The sequence below is a fragment of the Calonectris borealis genome, chromosome 7, assembly GCF_964195595.1.
Source record: "Calonectris borealis chromosome 7, bCalBor7.hap1.2, whole genome shotgun sequence".
Classification (NCBI taxonomy): domain Eukaryota; kingdom Metazoa; phylum Chordata; class Aves; order Procellariiformes; family Procellariidae; genus Calonectris; species Calonectris borealis.
Genome location: NC_134318.1, coordinates 20,227,899 through 20,249,254, shown reverse-complemented (window position 1 = coordinate 20,249,254; position 21,356 = coordinate 20,227,899). Strand labels below are relative to the sequence as shown.

Genomic DNA, 21,356 nt, shown 5'->3' with positions numbered 1-21,356 from the left:
CCATGACAGCCGAGGGACGGCGACGCCAGGGGCTCCGCTGGCCATCTTTAATGTGGGCATACGGTAGAACTCCGCACCTCTTCGAGACCTCGATTAAACGTTTTTTTTAATTAGCACCGGCGACCGTAATTGCCTCCTCGGGCTGGGGGAGGGAGGTGACAGGAGGAGAAGCAGGAGGTGTATGGGAGGTGCGTGCTCCCTGCCCGTACCAAAGATGGCGGCCAGGGAGCCCGGGGCGCCGGGCGGGCGGCGCCACCCGGTACCGTGAGCTTCCGAACCGGGGCGCGGGGCCGGCCGCCAGCGCCCCGAGGCCGCCGCTGCCTCCTCCAGGGGCTCCTCGCGCCCCGCCGCCGTGGAGGGCCCGGGCCCGCCCCCGCCGGTGGCCCAGCCAATGGCGGGACGCGCGGGCGGGCGGGGCGGGGCGGTGGCGCGCGGGTGGGTCGGCTGAGCCGTGGCCGGCGGCTCAGTCGCGGCTGAGGCGGGCGGTGCGCGGGGCGGTAGGCGCAGTGGTTGCAGCTGCCGGCGGGCGCCGCGTAGAGAGGCGTCGCCGCTGTCAACGGGGCTCCGCCGCGGGCGGCCGGGCGGGGAGCCATGCCCACCCTCAGGTAATGCCGAACCCCGACGCGGCTCCCGCAGCCCAGCCCGGCTCCCTGGGGCAAGGGGCGGCGGGCGCTGAGGCGCTCCTCTCGCGGGGCGGGGGTGCCCGCCGCGATATTCCGCCGGAGCTCAGCTCTTCCCTCCTTCTGCACCCGGGTAATTTTATAGTGTGGGGTTGCGCGGCTTCGTTCCCTCCCTCTCTCTCTCCCTCCCTCCCCCCTCTCTCTCTCCGCCGCGAGTTGGTTTTGTGGCCGCACGCCTCCGCCCCGCGACCCCGAGGCGAGGAGAGAGAGCCGTGCCGGTTCCCTCCCGGCCCCTCAGCCCGGTGAGCTGCCCGCGCGGCTGGGAGGTCCCCCGCTCCCTGGGCGCGTGGAGTTTATTTCTGGCGGGCAGGTGGGCGCGCGCCGACGTCGCCAACCGCCGCCAACGGTCGCCCTGGCTGGGGGCTCGCGGCGGCGCCGGGCGATGCCGGTCCTCAGCGGCTCGTCGGTCCTCAGCGGCTCGCCCGTCCAGCCAGCCCTGGCGCGGCCGCCCACCTCTGCCCAGGCGAGAGCCCCGAGGAGCGGTGCGGCGGGCTGGGCCGGGCTCCCGGAGGTGAACCGCGGGGCGGCGGCCGGGACATGGCTGGGGGTTTCGTGCGGCATCGCTCGCAACGGTGCCGCTGTCAAAGGTAGCGCCTGAGCGCGGGCGGCCACCTTCCGTGGTGGGGGATGGAACGGCTGATGTCGTGGGACTCCGGCAGCCGCGTTTGAACCTTAAAGCATCGCTGTAGCGATGTGTGCCATGATTGGAACCTAATTTTAAATGAATCCCAAATGATGAGAAGCAGGGTAATAATAACACGCTAGGCTCTCAGCAGTCTGTTGGAACTGCGGTGGTGTCAGTTTATCAGCGATAACTGAAGAGTGGCAAACCCTTAACTTAACATTCAGTGAAAGGAATTATTATGACCAGTTTTGCTTCTTAAAACACTTCATCTTAAGATGGGGTGGTATTATGGAGTGAACTGGTAACCTTCATCATGTAGTTATTTTGATTAGTCCTTCAGTTGCTAAAGAAATGCCTAAAACTACAGACTCCAAGTTCAATGATCATTCAAGGCAACTCTCCCATCTCCTCTCTCCACCCTCAAAACTCAGTGTATCAGACCTCACACTGTTTCTGACCGAGGAGTACAGACGGTAACTCTTTGAAATTGCAGTAGTATCTCACTATTGCAGCTTGTGGAGTTAGCGCAGCTGCGTAAAGAGCTGGGTAGTGGTGGAACAGTTTTTTTTTCCTGTGGCAGCCTTGCTTACATAAGGCCAAGGCTTTTAGGCTTGGCTTCTAAGTTGGAACCTGTGAATGTGTCACTCTAGAAGACTATGAAAGTTTCATAATGAATGAAATCTTCACTGAAGGTACTCCTCTAAGTCAGTATGTAAACATGTAACTCCTTAGCCAAATATTGCCTTTACTTAAGACCTAAGTAAGGAAAGCATGTGAGCAGTCCTACAGGCTACTTGTACGTTTAAGGTCTATATGCTAAAGGGATTTGCTGACGAGTGATGCAGGGGAAATTGTCTGAACTCTGGAATCATGGAATAATATTTCTGAGATACTTTTCGTGTCAGACAAGTTATGGTTAACAGTAAATGTCATTCACTTATGTTGTACAGGTAAGTGGGATGAGAAGGATGCTCTTAGTCGAGAGGTTGTAGCTATTCAAATGCTATGAAGCTGGTACTATTGCTGTTTTTTTTTTTTAACTACATGAATAAATGATTTTTGATAAATTCAAATCTTGTGTTATATGGGGTTTAACTATGTTCCTTTGTGACTGAAATAGATATGCTGAGAACAGGCTTAGAACGTGCCTTGTTTGGCCTTACTTTTAAGGGCATAATCAAACCCTATAGAAATACTAACATTTTACATCTTATGAAACCATATCTTATATCTGTAAATTGAAGACTAGGCATACAGCAGGCTGTTATGCAATTGGGACACTGAAAACTCCCGATCATGTTTTATTAAAGCTTTCTGACTGTAAAATGTGTTAGTGTAAGAATTTAATATTAAGTGTACATTACAGCTGCACAGCAGTATGAAGCTGTTGTAGAGCAATAAAAAGGTGAAATTTTCAACTTGACTTCGTTTACTGTTAGTTACTATTCTGTAGATGAGAAAATTTTTGCAGCAATTAACAAGAAAAAAAAAGATTTTTTTTTTTAAGAAATAATGGGATATCTTTTTTCTTTTTAAACAAGACATGCCAGTATCCAAAGGCTCAAAATATTCCTCTGTCTCTGTGCCAGTAACTAATAATACGCTTTCACTGATAATTTTGATGTTGCTCTTCCACTGAAGTGCACAGCAGCATGGGATGATAAGGATATTGTGTGATAGTTAGATACAGTACTGCTAATGTTCAGCAGCCAATTTGAAACAGGACCATATTTTTAAAAATGCCTGCAACAGTAGAGCATTAGTAATGTATAACCATATTGGACACAGCTTTCCAGATCATTCAGTTATGGTTAATTTTGTTGACTACTTAAAAACGATTGAAGGGTAGCTGAGTACTGATGTGGGTTTTTTTGTTTTGTTTTCATCTAGTTTGGTTTTATTTCGTTACTCCTGCAACTTGTGGTAAAAGTAATATGTGAAACGCTGGTTATTTGTGAAAAATCAATGAACTTGGCAATCTCCAAACAAAATGCCATAATTAGCAGGTGAAGATTTATTTATTTTTAATGAATTACGTTGCTTGAATTTATAATTACAACTCACTCTTCATCTAGTCCAAAGTTAAATGGCAAACTCAAAATATATTGCTTGTTGTCAAGGGTTTAGAATGCAAATGCGGTGTACATCCAAGCTTTCTGTAAAGTAAGTTACTGTTATTGCTGTAGTTATGCCTGCTAGATGGACAGCATATTTTTGTGTCCAAACAAGTTTTAGATTTGTATCAACATCTTATTCTTTGAGTTTAAAAAGTATATATGCTGTTCATATATATATACACACGTACTCTGTGTGTATGTGTATGCATATATATACACGCGCACACACATATACTGACTGTGTATAGTCAATTATACACACTTAATTTGTGCGGGTGGAGGAGTTGTCACCTGTTTCTTGAAGAGCTGAGCCAAATATTCTTTTGCAGTAGGTTAGCTGAGTTAAGCAAGAACATCTTTCTCAGATGATTAGATACCAGTACTCCTGTGCAAGAGAAGGGACTGGGGAGAGTCAAGGAGGCTGTGGAGTACATAAGTGTTTGTTCTATGTCTGTTGCAGAGATGTATTTCCTGAATAACCAATGTATTGTGAAAGCTCATGTTTCAGGAAACTATTGCTGCTTCCTCACTATGTTTTACTTTTAGTTGGTTGGAAATAATCCATGAAGTTTTAATCAATGCGTGTGTCCAGTGTGACTGAACAGCAAACATAATAAGATTCACATGTACTGCTGAAAGTGTTAAACTTGGTGAGAATGTAACAGTTTAATATCTCAGTTTCTTGCTCTGGAGACTTGTAAATTTAGCATTCTTCAGGATCCTAAATATTATGTTTCATTTTATGCTTTTACAATATGTGGCTTAACAGAGTATATGTGGGGGTTTTTTTTAATTTTTATTTGTACAGAGGAGCAAACTGTAGCCAAGTAACTGCTGTACCTAATGTTGTGCCACAAAAAGGCTCAGTGGTGTAATAGTGCAGATACTTTGCAGCCCCTCAAGAAGGGAAGGGGGATTTGTACTGCACTGAAATGTAGCCAGTGTTGAGTTAATCAGAGTGAACAGCTAAGGATTTACACAGCCAAGTCTCTCTCTTTAACGGTAGAAACACTGGACTTTCCAGATTATGGTTCACAAAGTTTGTATTAGAAAACGCTGATCACAGTGGTGATCTTAAATGTCTGCTTAAACTTGTTGAATTTTTAAAATCTGTGACTTGGAAAGAGATTGTTTCGACTCTTCCCATTTTGCCCAGAAAGGTATTTTTACCAAATGCAGTGGTGTTTAAGGAATGACACAACTACAGTCTCCAGTACAAATGGAGCATATGGATTTTTCTCCTTTTTGCCAATGGAATGTTAATATCTAGTTTTAAACATGGAAGTTCTAGTACCTTGGGACTTAGTTAATTCAAACGTCTAGCTGAAACAGCCAAAAATGTAGAAATACATGTTAATTGAAAACACATGGCTAGTTATTAGTATATATTAGATCATGTATTTAGATTATTTGCAAAAATAAGTTGAGTGTTATAACCTGTGTACCTCTTTTTTTCATAGATATCAAACAGTTAATGTACTCAAAGTTTTATGTGTTTGAAAAGCTGTCAAGTTCTGCTATCCTACATTTGGTTTTGAGAAACAACTATGCTGAAGTTGGGGAGAGTTTGCCTAGAAGTTTCAGAGGAATGTTTTTGAACATTACTAGTCTAGTGATAGCTACCTTGGGTTTTAAAACTTTCCATCCCAGATGGCACCCTACTACGCAGCCTCTGGAATAATTGAACAGGGATGATTATAAAATACAGGGAGAAGGAAGGCTTGGGGATGGAACAGGACTCGTTGTATGTGATGTAGAGAGCTGCCTCGATTAAATGGCACTGAAAATGCTAGTTCCTGCTGCTGCTGACATATTAGGAGTTTGTGTGCACGTTATTGGCTTGATAGAGCTTCTGTGGATACTAAACCAGTACAAAGTTTCTCTCATGCTGCTTCAAGTACATTGACTGGTATGTTCTGCAGCCCGCAGCTTGTTAAATGTTTGGTAGCTTCTATTTTGCTTTTCCGTTGAACAAGGTAACTTCTTCATAGGTAGTGACCTCAACATGTTGGCTGTATTTCAGACAGTTTTTGAAGTACAGCTGCTGTTTTCTGGCATACCGTACATTTAAGTGCTGATACTTATGTAGAAGTTATCCATGATATGCATTTTTTTCTTAAGTGTAGGTGTAAAATTATTGATGTGTAGAATTTCACAGAATGTGAGAATCAGCTAAACATCAAGTACAGGAGCATACAGTTCGGGACAAATCTGCATTCAGCACTTTCAGAATTCTGACTTGTCCATTCATTGTCCTGCAATACTACTGATGCGATACTTAGTTTTTAAAATGGAGAGAATGTCCTGTCTTGGGGCTCCAACTGCAATCCCCTTTATCCTTATATCTTCTTAACTGTCATCTGTCTCTCCCTCTTCTTTTCTTCTAGCTAGATATAACTTACGGTTATGCTATTTAGAAGAATCAATACTTCTTTTCACACTGACAGAAGTATTTAGTGAGTCTTACAGGTTTTTACTAAGCAGATGTTGCCTATCTCAGTTAGGAGTGAGCTGGATTTCTGGCTCGGTCTTCACAAAGCAGTGTCTTACACATTTCACTTATAGCCAAATGGGCTGTAAAGGCCTGTCTTTAAAGCTACAACAAAAAATAGGATACTTAAAGTGTGGTTTGCTGTGTCTAATATCAAGTTATTAATCACGTTTTCCACTTCTTCATTTCCGGGCTTGAGAATTTAGCATTTAATGGAGGCTAATGTGGCATTGTAAAGAAGAAGAAGTTTGACTGTGAACTTTTGGCAAGTAGCTTCAAACTTTACAAATATCTATCAGCTAATGGCTTTTCATAGCAGTTGTGAGAGGAAGTAAGTGAATGAGTTTCCAACCTTTGTTGGACACAGTTTATGAGATTGTTCCATATCATCCCCTTTCTGCTTGTTTTATGTTCTTTTTTCTTATCCTGCTGAGTAGAAATTAATGAAATCTATCATTTAGTAGGCAGATGTTGAGTCTCTCAAACATTTATCTTGCTCTAAATGGGCCACAACAATTGAAAACTCACTCACTCTCTTTGAGATTCAGCTGACACTGTTATGCAGCTTTGGATAAACTGCCGATAAACTTTGGATTCAACTGCAGTGTTACGGTAGTACTTTTTGGGGGATGGAGAGGCAGGGAATATGCTTTCTCTGCAAATACTTGATAGAGACATAGTAAAGAGGGAGGCATATTTGGTGGTCATACTGAAGCTACCTTTGCTGGCTAGAGCAAGGGCTTGCCTTGCCAGTTGGAGGCAGCAGGTGTTAGCTTAGCAAGGAATGTGATGGGTTGGGATGTAGTTTTAGGCAGCCTTTGAGAACAGCTGCATTCGTTCCTACTTGACACTAGGCCATGTATCTAATCCTTTGGTATTGCTGCATTATCACCCAAGTACATGCTATTCAGGAAAATGTAACACATGTTTTCTGAATGAATCTAAAAAAAAAAGTTAAAGCCAACTCTTTCAGCTGCGTACAGTATCTCTGATGTCTTGTTTTTATGTGGCAGAAGTCATGGTAATGGATTTCAAATTGATTAAAAAGTACATACATTCTTATCAGTAGATGGCTATGCTGTTTAAGATGGCTGACAATGCAGAATCCATAGTCTCTTAATTTCAGTTTATTAAAACAGACTTAAATTGTTAATTATTGGTCACAGCAACTAAGTCTGTTCAGAGAAATTCTTATAACCTGGTCTGATGCTCCCACTGTCTAAAACCTGGCATTACAACCTGAATGCAATCCTTTAAAACTACAGAATATGGCATGCAGCTCTAATTTTTTATCTGAGCGAATGATAGCTTAACAGAATATATACCTTTATATATTCTTGACTGCTTGCAGTCTGTATGTTGATCAGAGAAGATTATTGCAGGATGTACTTCACTCAAATTTGACTATCTGTCTATATGCCAGGTCTCCATGTGACTACTGCGCTGGGCAAAATGTGTATCTTTTTGTTCCTTAGCTGTATTCAAGAAAAACTTTTCTCTCTAATAAAAAAAAGTCTTCAACATATTATACTAGGAATAATAAACTAACGCTAAGCTAACTTGAAATAATTGATTCTCTTGCAGTGAAAATGTCCTGTTTGGAATGGGAAATCCTCTGCTTGATATCTGTGCAGTTGTGGACAAGGACTTCCTTGACAAGTAAGTCTTGATTCCCTTTTTTTTTTTTTAACTGTCAGTTTTGTTTCCAGAATGATGCCTATAAATAAACAGAGGATGACCTGCTTGTGTAATGCTAAGTTTGTGCTGATCTCTGTAGGATTCTGGCCTTATGCTGAAAGAAGCCAACACTGTATCAGTCATTTGATTGTTCTAGCTATATGAAGCTGTGGTAGTGGTGTCAATTTCAGTGTTTTCATGTGATTTTGATATTTATTGTTTTCTATCAATTATTTATTCTAGTCTCTTCCTGCTGTCTTTGCTAGCCTTTAGTTGGAAGCAATCATCAATGTCAGTAAGATGTAGGTAGAGCTCTTGTATGAATATCTGTGTGCTACTTTTGATGTACTATTACAGTGTTCTTTTCTTTCTTCAGTGGTGACTTTGGGGCAAATAAGCCATTTCTGTAACACACCAAGAAAAGTTGTGCAAGTGTACCTTTTTTTTTTAAATATTCCAATTTATCAGTCAAGAACAGGACCACTTCTTCTCATGTGGTCTGTTATCTTGCTTAAGCCTAGTTGTTATGCTACCATCCATATAACCATATTGCTGTATTGCTGTTGGCATTAAGCTTACTTATTTTCTGATCAGCTTTGAGATGTGTCTTTTCAAAAGGTGTAAAATATGGTTGCTCTTTTAAATCCTTCTGCATGAGCTCACTTTCTTCCAGTTGTTGGTGCCGCTTTGTTTCTCTTGTTCGCAAGTGATCAGTAAGTTGATTTCATCTTTAAGAGTGCTCACAATTCTTTGTTTAATTTTTAAAGTATTAATAATTTTTTTCTCTAGTCATTCTTTTAGTTATTAATGGGAATACTGGATCAAGAATAAATTTTACATTACCAAATAAAGAACAGGTACAGAGTTTTTATTTGTGGCTGACAGTACACATTCACAAATATTTTGTTCTGAAGCTTTTAATAATAGCAATAATTTGTTTTGCAATGGATGTTTTATCACTTGGGTTTTATCTAAAGATGTGCTTAAGTGAGAGCCTGAATATTATAAGCTGGAGGCAAAAGACAAGAATGTAATGGAGTGTATCAGTCTCAAAAACATCTGGAACTTTGAACACTCAAGACATACTCTTGATTTCTGAAAAAGTAAATTATTCTGATATAATTCTCTGCCTTATGTTTCTACTGAAATAGCTTGAAAACCAGTCTCTGAACGTAAGTAATGCCCCTGCCCTCAACCCAACAATACCCTCCAACTAATCCTTATAAATTGCTGTCATAAAAGGTGGTGGGATCTATATTGTGGCAGTGAAATCCTGCAAGAGTGCATTGTGCTTTTCACTGACCTGATACGCTCCGCAGAATTTAATTTAATTTAAAAACTAGAAGTCTTATGTACTCAAATTTGAGTCCTGTCAGACAAGTTAAATTATCTCCTGGAACAGCATATGTTCTGTGAGCATTTCTTCACTGCCAAAATGCCTTGTAATGCATTATTTAAAGCAATAAACAGTCCTCCAACAACAGTTTCACAGGGGACCTGCTGATAGTGTGGTAGCTCTGCTAATAACCTGAAAACTGAGATTATCTACCTTTTTTCACACGTACCTGATTTTAATTCTAGCTCCCTATTTGTAAGTGTATGCATAGTAGTCCATTTAACAAACAAACAAGCATGTTTCTACTCTTAAGTCCAACTACTTTTTGCAATACTTCCTGAAATGGGAATCAAATCCCACGCTTTCTCAGCTTGTGAAGGGAGATAAAATAGCAAACTTAGCTGTAGAACAACTGCTGGAATAAAGTTATCTATTCAAATGCTGCAGAGAGGTGCAAGAACATAGATATTTCAGGACTGTGAAGGATTTGACAGAGAAATTGTTAATCATATCAGCCTAGTCTCTCTGTTTTTTCTTATCAAACAAGGCGTGCATCCATCTCTAGCCATGTAGTGTCAGCTCTTGGTATCTAGGTGATCAAGTAACTCTGGAGTCTGTCTCACCTCTTCAACTGGATGGACATGTTTAATGGGGCCATCAGGCCAGCTGGGCTCTGACTTGAGAAGGTAGCTTAGTAAAATGAGGCAAGAGTTCAGGTGAACACCCATAAGAATTTTATACATTTAACTTTTTCACTGTTTCTGTTAGTTTATCCTCTTTTCTTGTATAACCAGTTTTAAGAGTAAATACCTTTGTTCGGAATAAAGGACTTGATGTTGTGAGTTTAATCAACGTATATTGTCAATGAAATGAGAGAGTGTTAAAGTAAGTCCTGTAACCAGGTTACTTTTGTAACTTCTATTAAAAAAATACAAATGGAAACAGCATAAGTTTGTGTAGGAAGTCTCAAGTGGTCCTGTAAACAATATTTAAATGGCCATGTTATAAATAAACCTGAAAATAAATACGTATTGCAGTCCTACCCCTGGCAGATTCGAAACAGCTTGCTGCCATGTAATAACTGGTTTGAGGAAATGAGCAATATTGGAAGGTTGGGTGGGTATTTTTGGCTTGGGTTGTTAGCACAGCCCTGTTACCTTTCTTTCAGGGTGGATTTTGGTTTAATCTGGGCTCCAAAGTCTTTTGCTCTCTTGACAAGTTTTGGAAAGCTTTAAGCTTTTCCTAGACTATTTCTAGGAGAGGTGGTCTTAATTTATGTCACAACAGAACTTCACTGTGCCCATCTGAGCTTTTCAGACCACATTAGCAGTCGGGCATTACCTGAGCCAGAGAAGCTTTGGCCTCTGTCAGGTAGTTATGTTTTCTGTGTCTCATTGCTTATCTATCTTCAGGGAGACAATCTGAAATAGTGTTAGCAATGTTGATGGCACTGTTGAAAGCTGATGATACCGAAAATCACTTCCGTTTCTATTCACAGAGCTGGAGAGCAGTCTTGAAGTAAATATAATCCATTCTATGTCCTTGGTTTTTCTGAGTATCCGCATGAAAGAAATATCAGAAATGCTTTTTTTTTTTTAGGGGTGTGTGTGTCTCCTTTTAATTTGCATTAACTCCATAACCTAACAGTATGTATTTTTATTTCATTTTTCTAGGATATAGATACTTGCTCAAAGAGCAGCTTTTTGTGGGTGGGAGGGGAAAGAATAGAAAAAGGATTGATGCTTTGTGGGTGAATTGCTAACTATAGCTACACTAATCTGTGAAAGTAACTTTGCTAACAGGTATTCATTAAAGCTTTTGGTGTACTTTGTTCTACCTGTGATATTTAACAGGAATGATTCCTTTACCTACTGAATCTGTAACTGGCATTTAAGAATAATTTAATCTACACTAGGTATATTAAACTCTAATAAAGCGGCCAAAGAAATTCGGATTAACATGGCAATGACATTTTAAGATTCCATAGAAACTCAACACTGCTGACTCCTGTAAATACTCTAATGTCCTGCTGTTAAAAGTTAGGAGATGGCATCTGTTTCATTGCTTTTCCTAGAGCACTCTGTTTTGCAAATATTTAGTTTTTGACATTTATCTAACTATAGTTAATTTTTAGGCTGTAGAGATCTGGCCATAATTTGTCATCTCAAGAGCACATCCAATGATTGAGAAGTGTGTGTTCACAGAATGGACAAATCTTCTCTTGCTGTTGTCCAACACTTGAGTCTATGACTGCATGAATTGAGGAGGTGGAGAGAATCATTATTGACAAATTCATGTTGATTGAATTATTATGCTAGTCGTGGAAATTCTAAATATGTGAAAACCTTGTATCTTCCCTAATTAGTGAGTGGGAAGGTGAGGAAAAGATTTGTAAATGCCAGCACCTGTATAAGCATGTAAATATCTTTCAGCCCATGCTCTTAAAAAGAAGTGAAGATACAGGGGAAATTACGATGTGTGTCCTATTTCTCACATCAAGGTTAAGGATGCTTATTGCTTTATTTCACTCTATTTTGTGGGCTCTTGACCAGAGCCATGATCTCATGAAGTGAGGTATGTTTACTAGCCTGGATGCCGAATTCATTATATTTGTCATCTCCAGACTGATTATTTGATTACAAGTTGCTATTTGATCTACTTATCGGTTGTCAAAGCAGCCAAGTCTCTTTCTCCTTGTGTGGGTTTTTTTTTTCTCCTTAAAATCAGAGTCTATGGCAATCTTTGCACAAGTTCATTGAAGGTGCTCAGTAAAGATCTGTTTTTTTTAATAGCTTTCATGCCCTGTGTCATCTGCTCCTCAGTTCTCTTCCCTGCCTTCTCTGTGACACTATTGTAAATACAATACAAACTGTTTGTAAACCAAGAAATGGGGTTATATTCTTTTTACTCTTCACTGGAAAAACAGTTTTGAAGAAATGGGAGAGGAAGAATGAATGGGGTCTTTGAAGTACATTTGTGTTTTGGAGTCGTGGTGGTGGTTAATGTATCAAAAGAGAATATAATCACAGTGAAGGAAGAAATGCTGTCATTTTGATCTGTAATTGCACAAGTATGGGTATGGATCTCCTGTAGTGTGCTACCAACTTGTCTGCAGCATTGAAAGTGGTTGGATCATTATTGGAGATCCCAAGATGCTTGGTCATTCTCTGCCTTTCCTCACTGCAGAGTTGTGTTGGAGGGTGATGGATTAGTTAAGCATAAACTTTACTGATCGAGCAGCGTTGACATGTGGTAAATTAAACTTTCTTATTTGAGGCTGTTTTAGTGCTTGCTGTGATGGAAGTGAAGAAGATGTACTTATTTGATCTTTTTTCCACTCTTGTGGGAAATTGGATTATAAATTAGGAAAAGGTTTGAGAAGCAGCTGAAATGAAAAACATCTGCTTACTTGCATCAAATTTAGGTTGGTCTGTATAGCTGTGGCTTTAGCCATTCTACGCTGTATTATTCTCAACATTTTCAGTTTGTTACCTTTGCTCTTATCTAACAGAAGTCTTTGTAAATTACCATAGCAAAAAAAAAAAATCAAAACACCACTCATGCAGTTAACTGTCATAAAGTGGCTAAGCTTCTAAATATCTTTTACACAATCAGAAGTGATTCTTTGTCTGTTCACCAAACTCAGGTTTCAACACAGTCTTAAGGCTGCAATGCAAAACAAGCCCTTCCCCGAAAACACATGCTGGAGCGAGCTTAAAGACTGAGAAAGTCAAGTGGTGATTCTGGGCTAGGAGGTTACAGGATCAAAGAATGCACAAGCTGCCAGATTTAAGTGGGAGAAGAAACCCCCAGACTTAGAGCTTTTTCAGTTTCACTCGTGTTTACTTTGACTTTCTGTGCTTCATCAACCCCCTGGGACAGGTTAATAGGTTTTTGTATTGCTTTCAGCAATTGGGCATTGTGTTATCTGTCTGTACAGTGCTGAATGTATGGAAAGTACATAGTAATAACTTTAAAACTTGTTGTCCCTGAAAATTTACCCTTTTTTTTTTTGTGGAAGATAGTTTGCTATATAATGTACATTGTTTGAACAATCCTAGTGAAAGCTCACTACTAAAAGTGTTTGTTGCATTGGCTCATTTGGCAGAGAAGGTGAACAGCTGTGGGTTCTTTATTATTACCTTGTGTTTTGAGTTGTATCTGTAGAAGTCAATTTAGCTTATCTCAGGGTCTGACCATTGAACATTGTTGAAACTGTTAAGCCAAATTGCATCATCTAACTGGTGGTAAATTATAAAAAACGTGTTTGCTTGCAAAAACTTAGGGTAATGATGGCTGTCTTAAAAAGGTCCTCTCAGTACTAATGTGCCTATAATTCAGGTAGCATTCCTGACAACATAATTAGAGCTTTCTCCAAGCCTGATGATAATTTCTCCTAGTGCATTTAGTTAAATGGGTAGTTTAAATGAGTGAAAGATTTTAGTTAAGCTCCATTTGGAAAAGGCTATTTGAAAAATCTACCCTATGCAAGGACAAAGTTCTGCATGAAGAGTTGTGATGTTTTCAGGGCATACTGAGCTTGAGGAATGATTATGGAAGAGCTTGTAAGTACTTATTTACCTGTAAAATAGGATGTAACGTGTTCATGAATAGGAAATATTCCACTCCTTGTTATCTCTTCTCTTTATTGTGTGTTTTCACTTTCTTAAATACTTACTTAGTAATAAACTGCAAATCATAACTTCATTTTTTTTAGTTTTCCATTTCTTCAGAAAACTTGCCAATTTAAAACGTGTCTAGTTCTTGGATTAATTGTTTTCTTTAGAATAACCTTGAGACACATGACAGACTGACACACACAGAGAGCTCATCTGTATTTTCCCTTCACTCCCAAGTAAAAATGTGTTTAACAAAACTTTGGGAGTTGCGTTACAAGGCAAATGATGAAATACTGGATTCCATTTGCCTCCTCAATGCAGACAGGGAACTTGTAAGTGAAAGAACTCTATGAATTAAGTGTCTCTGTTTTTTAACTAGGCAATAATTTTTAAATGAAAAGACCCTTGCTGAAGATGTCTTTGATGGAAAAAGCTGGGTTTCTCAGTAGAGAACTGGACTTGATCCAAAACCAGATGGTAAAACTTTCTCTTTGGAAGTGGTACTTGCTGTTTGTACTGAAAAACTTTACATCTTGGAGTTTCCTGATTGCACAATTACAAGATTGATTTTTATTTAGGATGCGGTAGATAAAAATTGTGATTCATGTTCTGGCTATGGTTGCAGGTGTTCTGTTTAATTACAGGGTAATAAGATGCGATTTTAATATTTTTTTCCATTCCCATCCTGCTTCTCCAACCCAAAATTTCCAACAGCATAGGAAAGGCTAGAGGTTTTTTTCTAGTTACTATAGTAATATCGTGAAACAGTTTGATCACTCGTGAATTGAAGAATAGAAGAGTCCAGTCAAAAATTAACAATTATTTGTCACATTCTCAGTTTTTTTTACTGTAGACGAAATTGATTTGTCATCTCTTAAAAAGACAACTTTTTAATGATAGCATTTTTGAAGTGATTGGAATACCTTCAGCTTTTTAAAAACTTCAGTTTTTAAAATATCAGATAGTTAAATAAATTATAATGCTCATTACTACTTGATTGTTTTTACTTCATTCAGGTCAGGCAATTTGCAATCTCAATAGCTTTTCTTACCAAGTTACGTGTATCAAGGTGAGATGGATTCTGTCCTTCCCTTGAAATTAAATACTAATTTTTAATATTTCTTTTCAGTAACTTGCTATTTCATCAGGCTATTCCTGAAAAATGTGCAAATACCACGTCAGTGTTACTGTTAACTGTAACCTAAGTTACAAGGTGCTTAGGCTGCTGTTGATCCCTGATACTGTGCTTGTGCTCTGCATCACATAACCACGTCCAGGCCTGCTCTGTGCTTTGCCTCTTCTTGTCCTGTTCCTTTCTGGAGTGTTGGACCTGTGGTCTCTGCTGTAGCCACAGGGAGAGGGTGGCGGCAGCCTGTCTTCCTCTTAATTACTGGTGTTCTTGTTTTCCCTTAGTCAAGGACTGGAGAAGGGAAAACCAGCTGTTTGAGTGCTATTTTACTTTATTTTTGTCAGGGCAGAACTGTCAATAATCCAAGTTACTAGGGACCAAGTCTGTGTTGTAGACTTCAGTCTACATGAAGCCCGCAGTTCCCTAATAAGTTCAGGTTAAATGTAGAGCTGGAGACAAAGATCTTTCATTTCACAAACCCTTGATTCCCCCCTTTAATGACATAATAGAATATTTCAGTGAAATTGTTGTGTGTTCTTTTTTAATTATTATGAGATTCAATGATGAGTTCATCAGTCACTAGTGTGGATGTTTGTGTTGTGTGTCCTGCTATCCCATTAGATTCTTATTTTAAACCTGTGCCAAATCCTATAAAACAGTGCTATATCTTTTAGGACAACTCAAAATTGCACTCAGAAGAGCTCTGTGTCTTTGCAAGCTGCATGAATTAATTTTAACATACAAATTATCTTCATTTTTTATTTCTACTTTAAACTTGTGGGTTTATGTCTGTCTTATTATCAGATGAAGACTAGGGAGCTATGGCTAAACAATTTTGGGTGATTATTTTTCTAGCTTGCTCCAGTGATTTTTTTTTTTCCCTTGCATTTCTTCCCTTGTTGTGAAGTGACAGCGAAAGTGATTAAGTTTCAGTGCAAGAATCTGAGATGACATGACAAAGTGTAAAGGGGAGCATACGACTACCTAATACAACAAGCTGTAACAAGGGAATGTAGCAAGAAATTATAGAAATACAAATATCACCATGGACATTTTTTCAATCCTTGTATTTGTTGATGCTACTTATTTAGTGTTGAGGCTGGTTCTTACTCTTTTTAGGCAATAGGAGCTTCCCACTAGTAGGAAGACAGGCGATAAAGATCGCTGTAAAATTATGCTATCACTCTAGTCAGGAAGCGTACAGTCATCTTCCTTCATGAAAAGTGAAACTATGACCAAATTCAGTGCCTGACCCCACCAAGTAAAGGTGGCATGCAGTCTCAACTATGGTATTAAGTTAATAGAAAAACAAAAATGGTACATGGTCATGGAGGTGTTTCAATCCCAGTGTCTCTTACGTGGCTTCAAGGTAGCGTACCTTATCTGTTCTTTTTCAAGAGAAGAATTGTAGTTGCAATGTAAATCTTTTCATTTCCCTGGTCTTCCAGTAGAAGAGGCAAAGTGTTCCAGAATCTCATGTGTCTCTTGGGAACTTTTTTTGTAGAGTTGCTGTGTGGAAAAGAGATCGAAGACCTTCCCCCAAATCTGATTGCTACAACTTCATTTTTGCAAGAATGTGTTCCAGTGTATTTCATTGAAGCTATTTTGATTTGTGCTTGTGATGTTATGTACAGCAGTACTAGACAACAACTAAAGTACTAAACAGAATGCAACTGTTAGTTGGTCTACATTAGGTAAAGTGTTTGGATGTGTATCTTGATTAGATACGGTTTCAGTTTCAACGTCTGTAGTATTTTTAATCTAGATTGCAATTCCACAAGCTCGGAGTTGTTGGAAATCACATTTCAGAGGATTGTGGGCTGGGAATTACTATCTTCTTTACTTAAGGAGAAAAAAAAGAGCTAATCTTGCCACCTTTGCATAAATTAGCCTATGCAAAATCCTTGACTCCTTTCTTTAGCAGCTTTTGTGTGAGAGACATGGCTAGCATATATGAACTAAGGCAAACTGTGGAGTTACATCAACATATTCCACCATTCAAACATCAAATTAATTAAGATGAGTAAGTTGCTTTAGTAATTGCTAACTTTTTATTGTTTTGAAAGTACCAACTACAAATTTCTGCTTTAGCTAAGAACATCTGAGGTGTAGCTGACTTGTTTTCAGAAGTAGGGCATTTCAAGTTTTGTATGTAAATTGGGGTAAAAACTTAATGAAAGAAGCCTGGCAACTTTACAGATTAGGAGGATATTTTGAATTTCAAATTTTGGTGACTCACAAAATTAGAAATGCTCAAAACACCTTTTTCTACAACCAGCCCTGGGACAAAACTGTTATTCAGCCGAAGCAGGAAGCTCTTTTGGGCTGTAAATGGAAGGAACTGTCCAAATACCTTAGTCCCTTTTTCCTCTGCCAGATCCTTGGATGTCTGGGCATGATGTTGCAGCTACCACTGTGGGTGAAGGGTTAAGATACAAAACAGTGTCTATGGCTAGAGGCGAAAGGGAGGAACAGTTCTTCCCAGAAGCAGTAATTGCTGTTCTCGGTATGTCTGATTCTGTAGTGGTAGCAGAGCAAGGAGTTTATCTCTCAAAAGCTCTTCCCTGAATTTCCATCTTGGTATTGCTCCTTTGTTTTTTTTAGGATGAAATTAAAATTTTCAGTGCAGTAAAGAAACCTTCTCTGCCATTTTCCATATGCTACTTTTTTCCAATAAAGCTAATGCCTTTAGTGGCTTGGATAAGTTCTTTCAGCATGGCTGGAATTTCTCAGTAGCTGCAACATTTGTCTGTAGCTTGCTGTTTGCTCTTGTCAGTGTTAAAAATAATTTTTAGATAAGGCAAATTAAGGCACATGAACTCCCTGAGAATTCTCTATTTAAGTTTCTGTAAGCTGAACTGTCCTGTAACAAGTGCTCAGATGTAGAGACAGATGATGGAAGAGGTCTAACTTTTAGGCAGCACGAAGACTCATTTAGGTTGCAATAATAGTATGGAATTGATACTTTTGCCTAGCCTGTCAGAAACAAAGACATCCATAAAGTTGTGTAATAGGAAAATGGAATACATCTTGAACTATATTTTTTAAATAAATAAGAAAAAGTTTTAACTGCTATGTAAGACTCACTCCTAGTTTCCTTATGAATTTCTAAATGGAGCAAGGCATTTTGCATTAAATATGATACACCAGTTTTTTTCCTCTGTGTCCCTATGAATGATGAAAAGGTCAATTCTTAGCATTTTTAAGACAAAGTATTTAACATCAATCAAGATTCAATACAGCCTCAGCACTTCCTATAGAATCATAGAATAGTTTGGGTTGCAAGGGACCTTTAAAGGTCATCGAGTCCAACCCCCCCTGCTGTGGGCAGGGGCATCTTCAACTAGATCAGGTTGCTCAGAGCCCTGTCCTGTATCCTCCTTTGGAGGATTTTATTGCTTGAAAATAATATTCTGGGCTGACTTTTGTGGTTTATGAGTTCTTCACTGGAGAATAATTGTCTTTTGCTGTGTCTTAATTGATTTTTATTGATGTGCCATTTCTTTCTTTGTACTAGAGATATTAAAGTAATTATATTTTAGAAATTCTGTTTTCATTTTTTTATTTTAGAGATAGAGACAGAGCAGATCTAGTATGGGGACAAAGTTGTAATTCAGTTATGAAATGTAGTGCATGTTGATGGGGCGTAACACTGTTTTATGTTTGCAACAGTGTAATGTTACTGCCTTTGCTAGTTTGTCCAGAGTATTAACCTGTGTTTTGTTGTAGAAGTAGAGCCTATTGAACTTCATCCTGACACCTAAAGCACATTGCTTTACAAGTCTGCCTTCTCATTAGAAGAAATGATGAAGGATTTGTTTTCAAGTGTAAAGAAGCTCAGTTGGGTAGCTGGCAGTGCTATTTATATATGGCATACAGAGAGTCTTTATTTAGAAGAAATCATTAAAATAATTTATAAATCTAGTCAGGATAATCTCAGGGTCCTGTCCACAACCACACTACTCTGCCTTCCCTGAATTATACTTTGTTACAATTTCCTTCCCAAAGTGGCGCTCCTTATGCAGCAGCCAGGTGTTTGGGGATTTTCAGTACTAGTGCTGACAGGATCTGTTGTAGAACTGGTACGAGTTAGTCCGAACAATAAATTTTAAAGTGATAATAGCAAGTAATTGTGGATAAGTAGGAAGAGAACAGGAATCCTTCAATTTATTACTGCTCGGATTATGTACGTTACTTTTGTTGGTTTTTTTGGATAAATTTTTTATGCAAATGAAACTTTAATGCAAGATTGTGAAAGCTGGTTTGTGTTTATAATCAAAATCAATTCAACTACAAACCAATGTTTATTTCTGGTTGAAGAAAATTTGTATGTAAAGGTTAGGTTATGATTTCAGAACAGAAACAATGCAAAATGACTGATAGAACTAAAGAAATAGTTTAAATATTGAAGGCTCAAAGGAATAGTATTAAAAGAATATGTTAAGGAGTTCAGTCTATAAGCAGAACTGCCTATAGTTCTGCACAAATTGAATTAATGTTTTATTCCTTGATGAAGTTACTAAAGGTCAACCAAGTATATTTCTACCAGTGTAATGAGTATAGAATTCAGAGTACCAATTTAAAAAAAAATGTACAGTGTGTGTACAGCGTTTTAAAAGGTGCTTGCAGTCAGATATTTCACAAATTATTACTGAGAAAACTTTTTTCTTTAGCTGTATACTGGAAGTGTTTAGATATCTTAAAATTTTAGCTCACTAGTTTATAGTTAAGAAAACTGTTTTGACAAGGCGACTACTATATGCTTAAGTCCAGAGTGATAGGGCTGACCCTCTTAAATGATCATAGTTTTCCACAGTCTGGTGATTAACAGGCTTTAAACTTTCCTGGCTTTCTTAATCCCTTTTAATCATTTAAACCTATTATTGTTTTGACTTCAATTTCAAAAGCCCTTTAAATCTGTCTTATAATATTAATAGCTGATTAAAGTCCCAATTTCCAACCATATTATCAGTGGGGAGTCTATTTTATTACACTGAATAATTTAGAAATAACTACTAAGGAAAATGTTGATCAAGGGAAAAAAAAAACCCCAAACTATACCTAGTAATGTTTATATTTAAATTAGTGATCATATCCATGGAAGAAAATGCTTCTAATATATGACGACAGTAACTATTTCTTTTTTCTTTTAGGTTTCAGGAGCGTAATTTTAAGTTAATTCTGTGTTGAAATTTAAATCCATCTCATTTTCATAAGTATTGTGGTAAAAAAAATCTTTCTGTTAATATTTCTGGGATCCCTTTCATCCACAAATTCCAAGTTTTTTTTTCTGAAAAACAGAGGTTTATGTAGGATGTGATGCAGCCAAATAAGACTCCAGTCATACTAGTACACAGGAACTGGGTAGTAATAACTGGGTAAAAATGAAAACACCAGAAATTCCTCCATGGGTTCTTCAAGATGGTCCTTTATTCTCTCAGCCCTGACACTTCCATTCCAGTAGCAGTGTTTGAAGTCTGGAATTTTTTTTATAAATTAAATGGCCAAGATCTGTGGCTTGAGTTGCAACTTAAAGCATCTGCTTAAGGAAAAGTTTTGTTTTGTTAAGCAGTGTAATTTTCTGCCAGGACAATGCTACGTGCTCTTTCCCTACCTGGACTTGATTCTTTGCCATTGATAACTATGAAATAATTTATTTTCAATAGTCTTTAGATAGAAATATCTTAGCCTTCCATTGCTATTTTTTCATGTCTCTTTCCCATTGCCACTAATGTGTGCTTTACTCCTGCCTACATTTCTTCTTTCCAAGCTAAACGTTTTAGCTACATGTTTTTCTGTTTAAAAATGGAAGGGGATGAAATAATTAGTGAGGCTGACTGCTCACTCTGTTGTTTTTCTTGCTCATTTTTGTTTTGTTTGTTTGCTCTTTCCTATTTCTATATTAAAGTAGTTCACTGATGTCTTCAATGCTTGACATAAGTTGGAAGCTCAGGTTGAGTTAGTTATAGATTATGACACCTGGTTTCCCCCCTCTCCAATTTACTACTCTGTGGGATGCCTTACCCCTGCCCATATTTTTATTCTTTTTATTTACCAACTTGGCTCTGCATCTGCCTGTATTTTGAAGTTACTGTGTTTGAATGGGTTCATCTCACTGTCTGCTAGAATTTTCTGTTGTTACTACATACCCTTGCCAGTCTGCTGTCATCTATGGATTTCATCAGTAGCTATTGTACTTAACTCTAGATCACTCATAAATATGTGGCATAGTGTTGGGTCTAACACTGATCCATGTGGAAGTCAATCGGAGATGTGCATTCTCTCACAGCCCTAATACTTTCCTAAAGGAATGTCTGAAAAGTCTTCTAGGCATTTTCCTCTTTCATTGGTATAAGTGGACTATTGCAAATCCTAGATTTTTCTGGAAGCAGGTTTTCTTTGGGATTGTATTGCTATCATACAATCCCTCTTTAATCTTTCAGTTTTTCAAGGAAGAGATTCTGGACTTGCATTTTGTATTTGGCAACAAAGCAGTATCTACTCAGTAAGGAATTTTTCTAAAATTGTCTAACTTGTACAAGGTCATCCTGGAGTAACAGTGAATGATGATCACCTGTCACTAAACCCAGAAATTAATGTAAAAGGGCTCCCTGTTTTGCTGTCAATTTGAGGCCAAGAAAGAATGTGAAAAGGTAGGTGGGACAAGCTGCCCTGTTATGGA

The 21,356-nt window shown here is 38.7% G+C and overlaps 1 protein-coding gene across 3 annotated transcripts in view; it reads left to right on the top strand.

Moving 5' to 3' along the window:
* ADK (adenosine kinase) overlaps window positions 1-21,356 on the top strand; it is a 300,617-nt gene that overhangs the window by 8,546 nt on the left and 270,715 nt on the right. For 2 of the 3 annotated variants that reach the window (XM_075155352.1, XM_075155350.1), the window contains exon 2: window positions 7,498-7,572. In XM_075155352.1, coding sequence (XP_075011453.1) covers window positions 7,498-7,572 — 75 coding nt within the window. Of the gene's footprint in view, window positions 1-426; window positions 606-7,497; window positions 7,573-21,356 lie in introns of those variants that run through there. The other variant, XM_075155351.1, reaches the window with a different exon arrangement.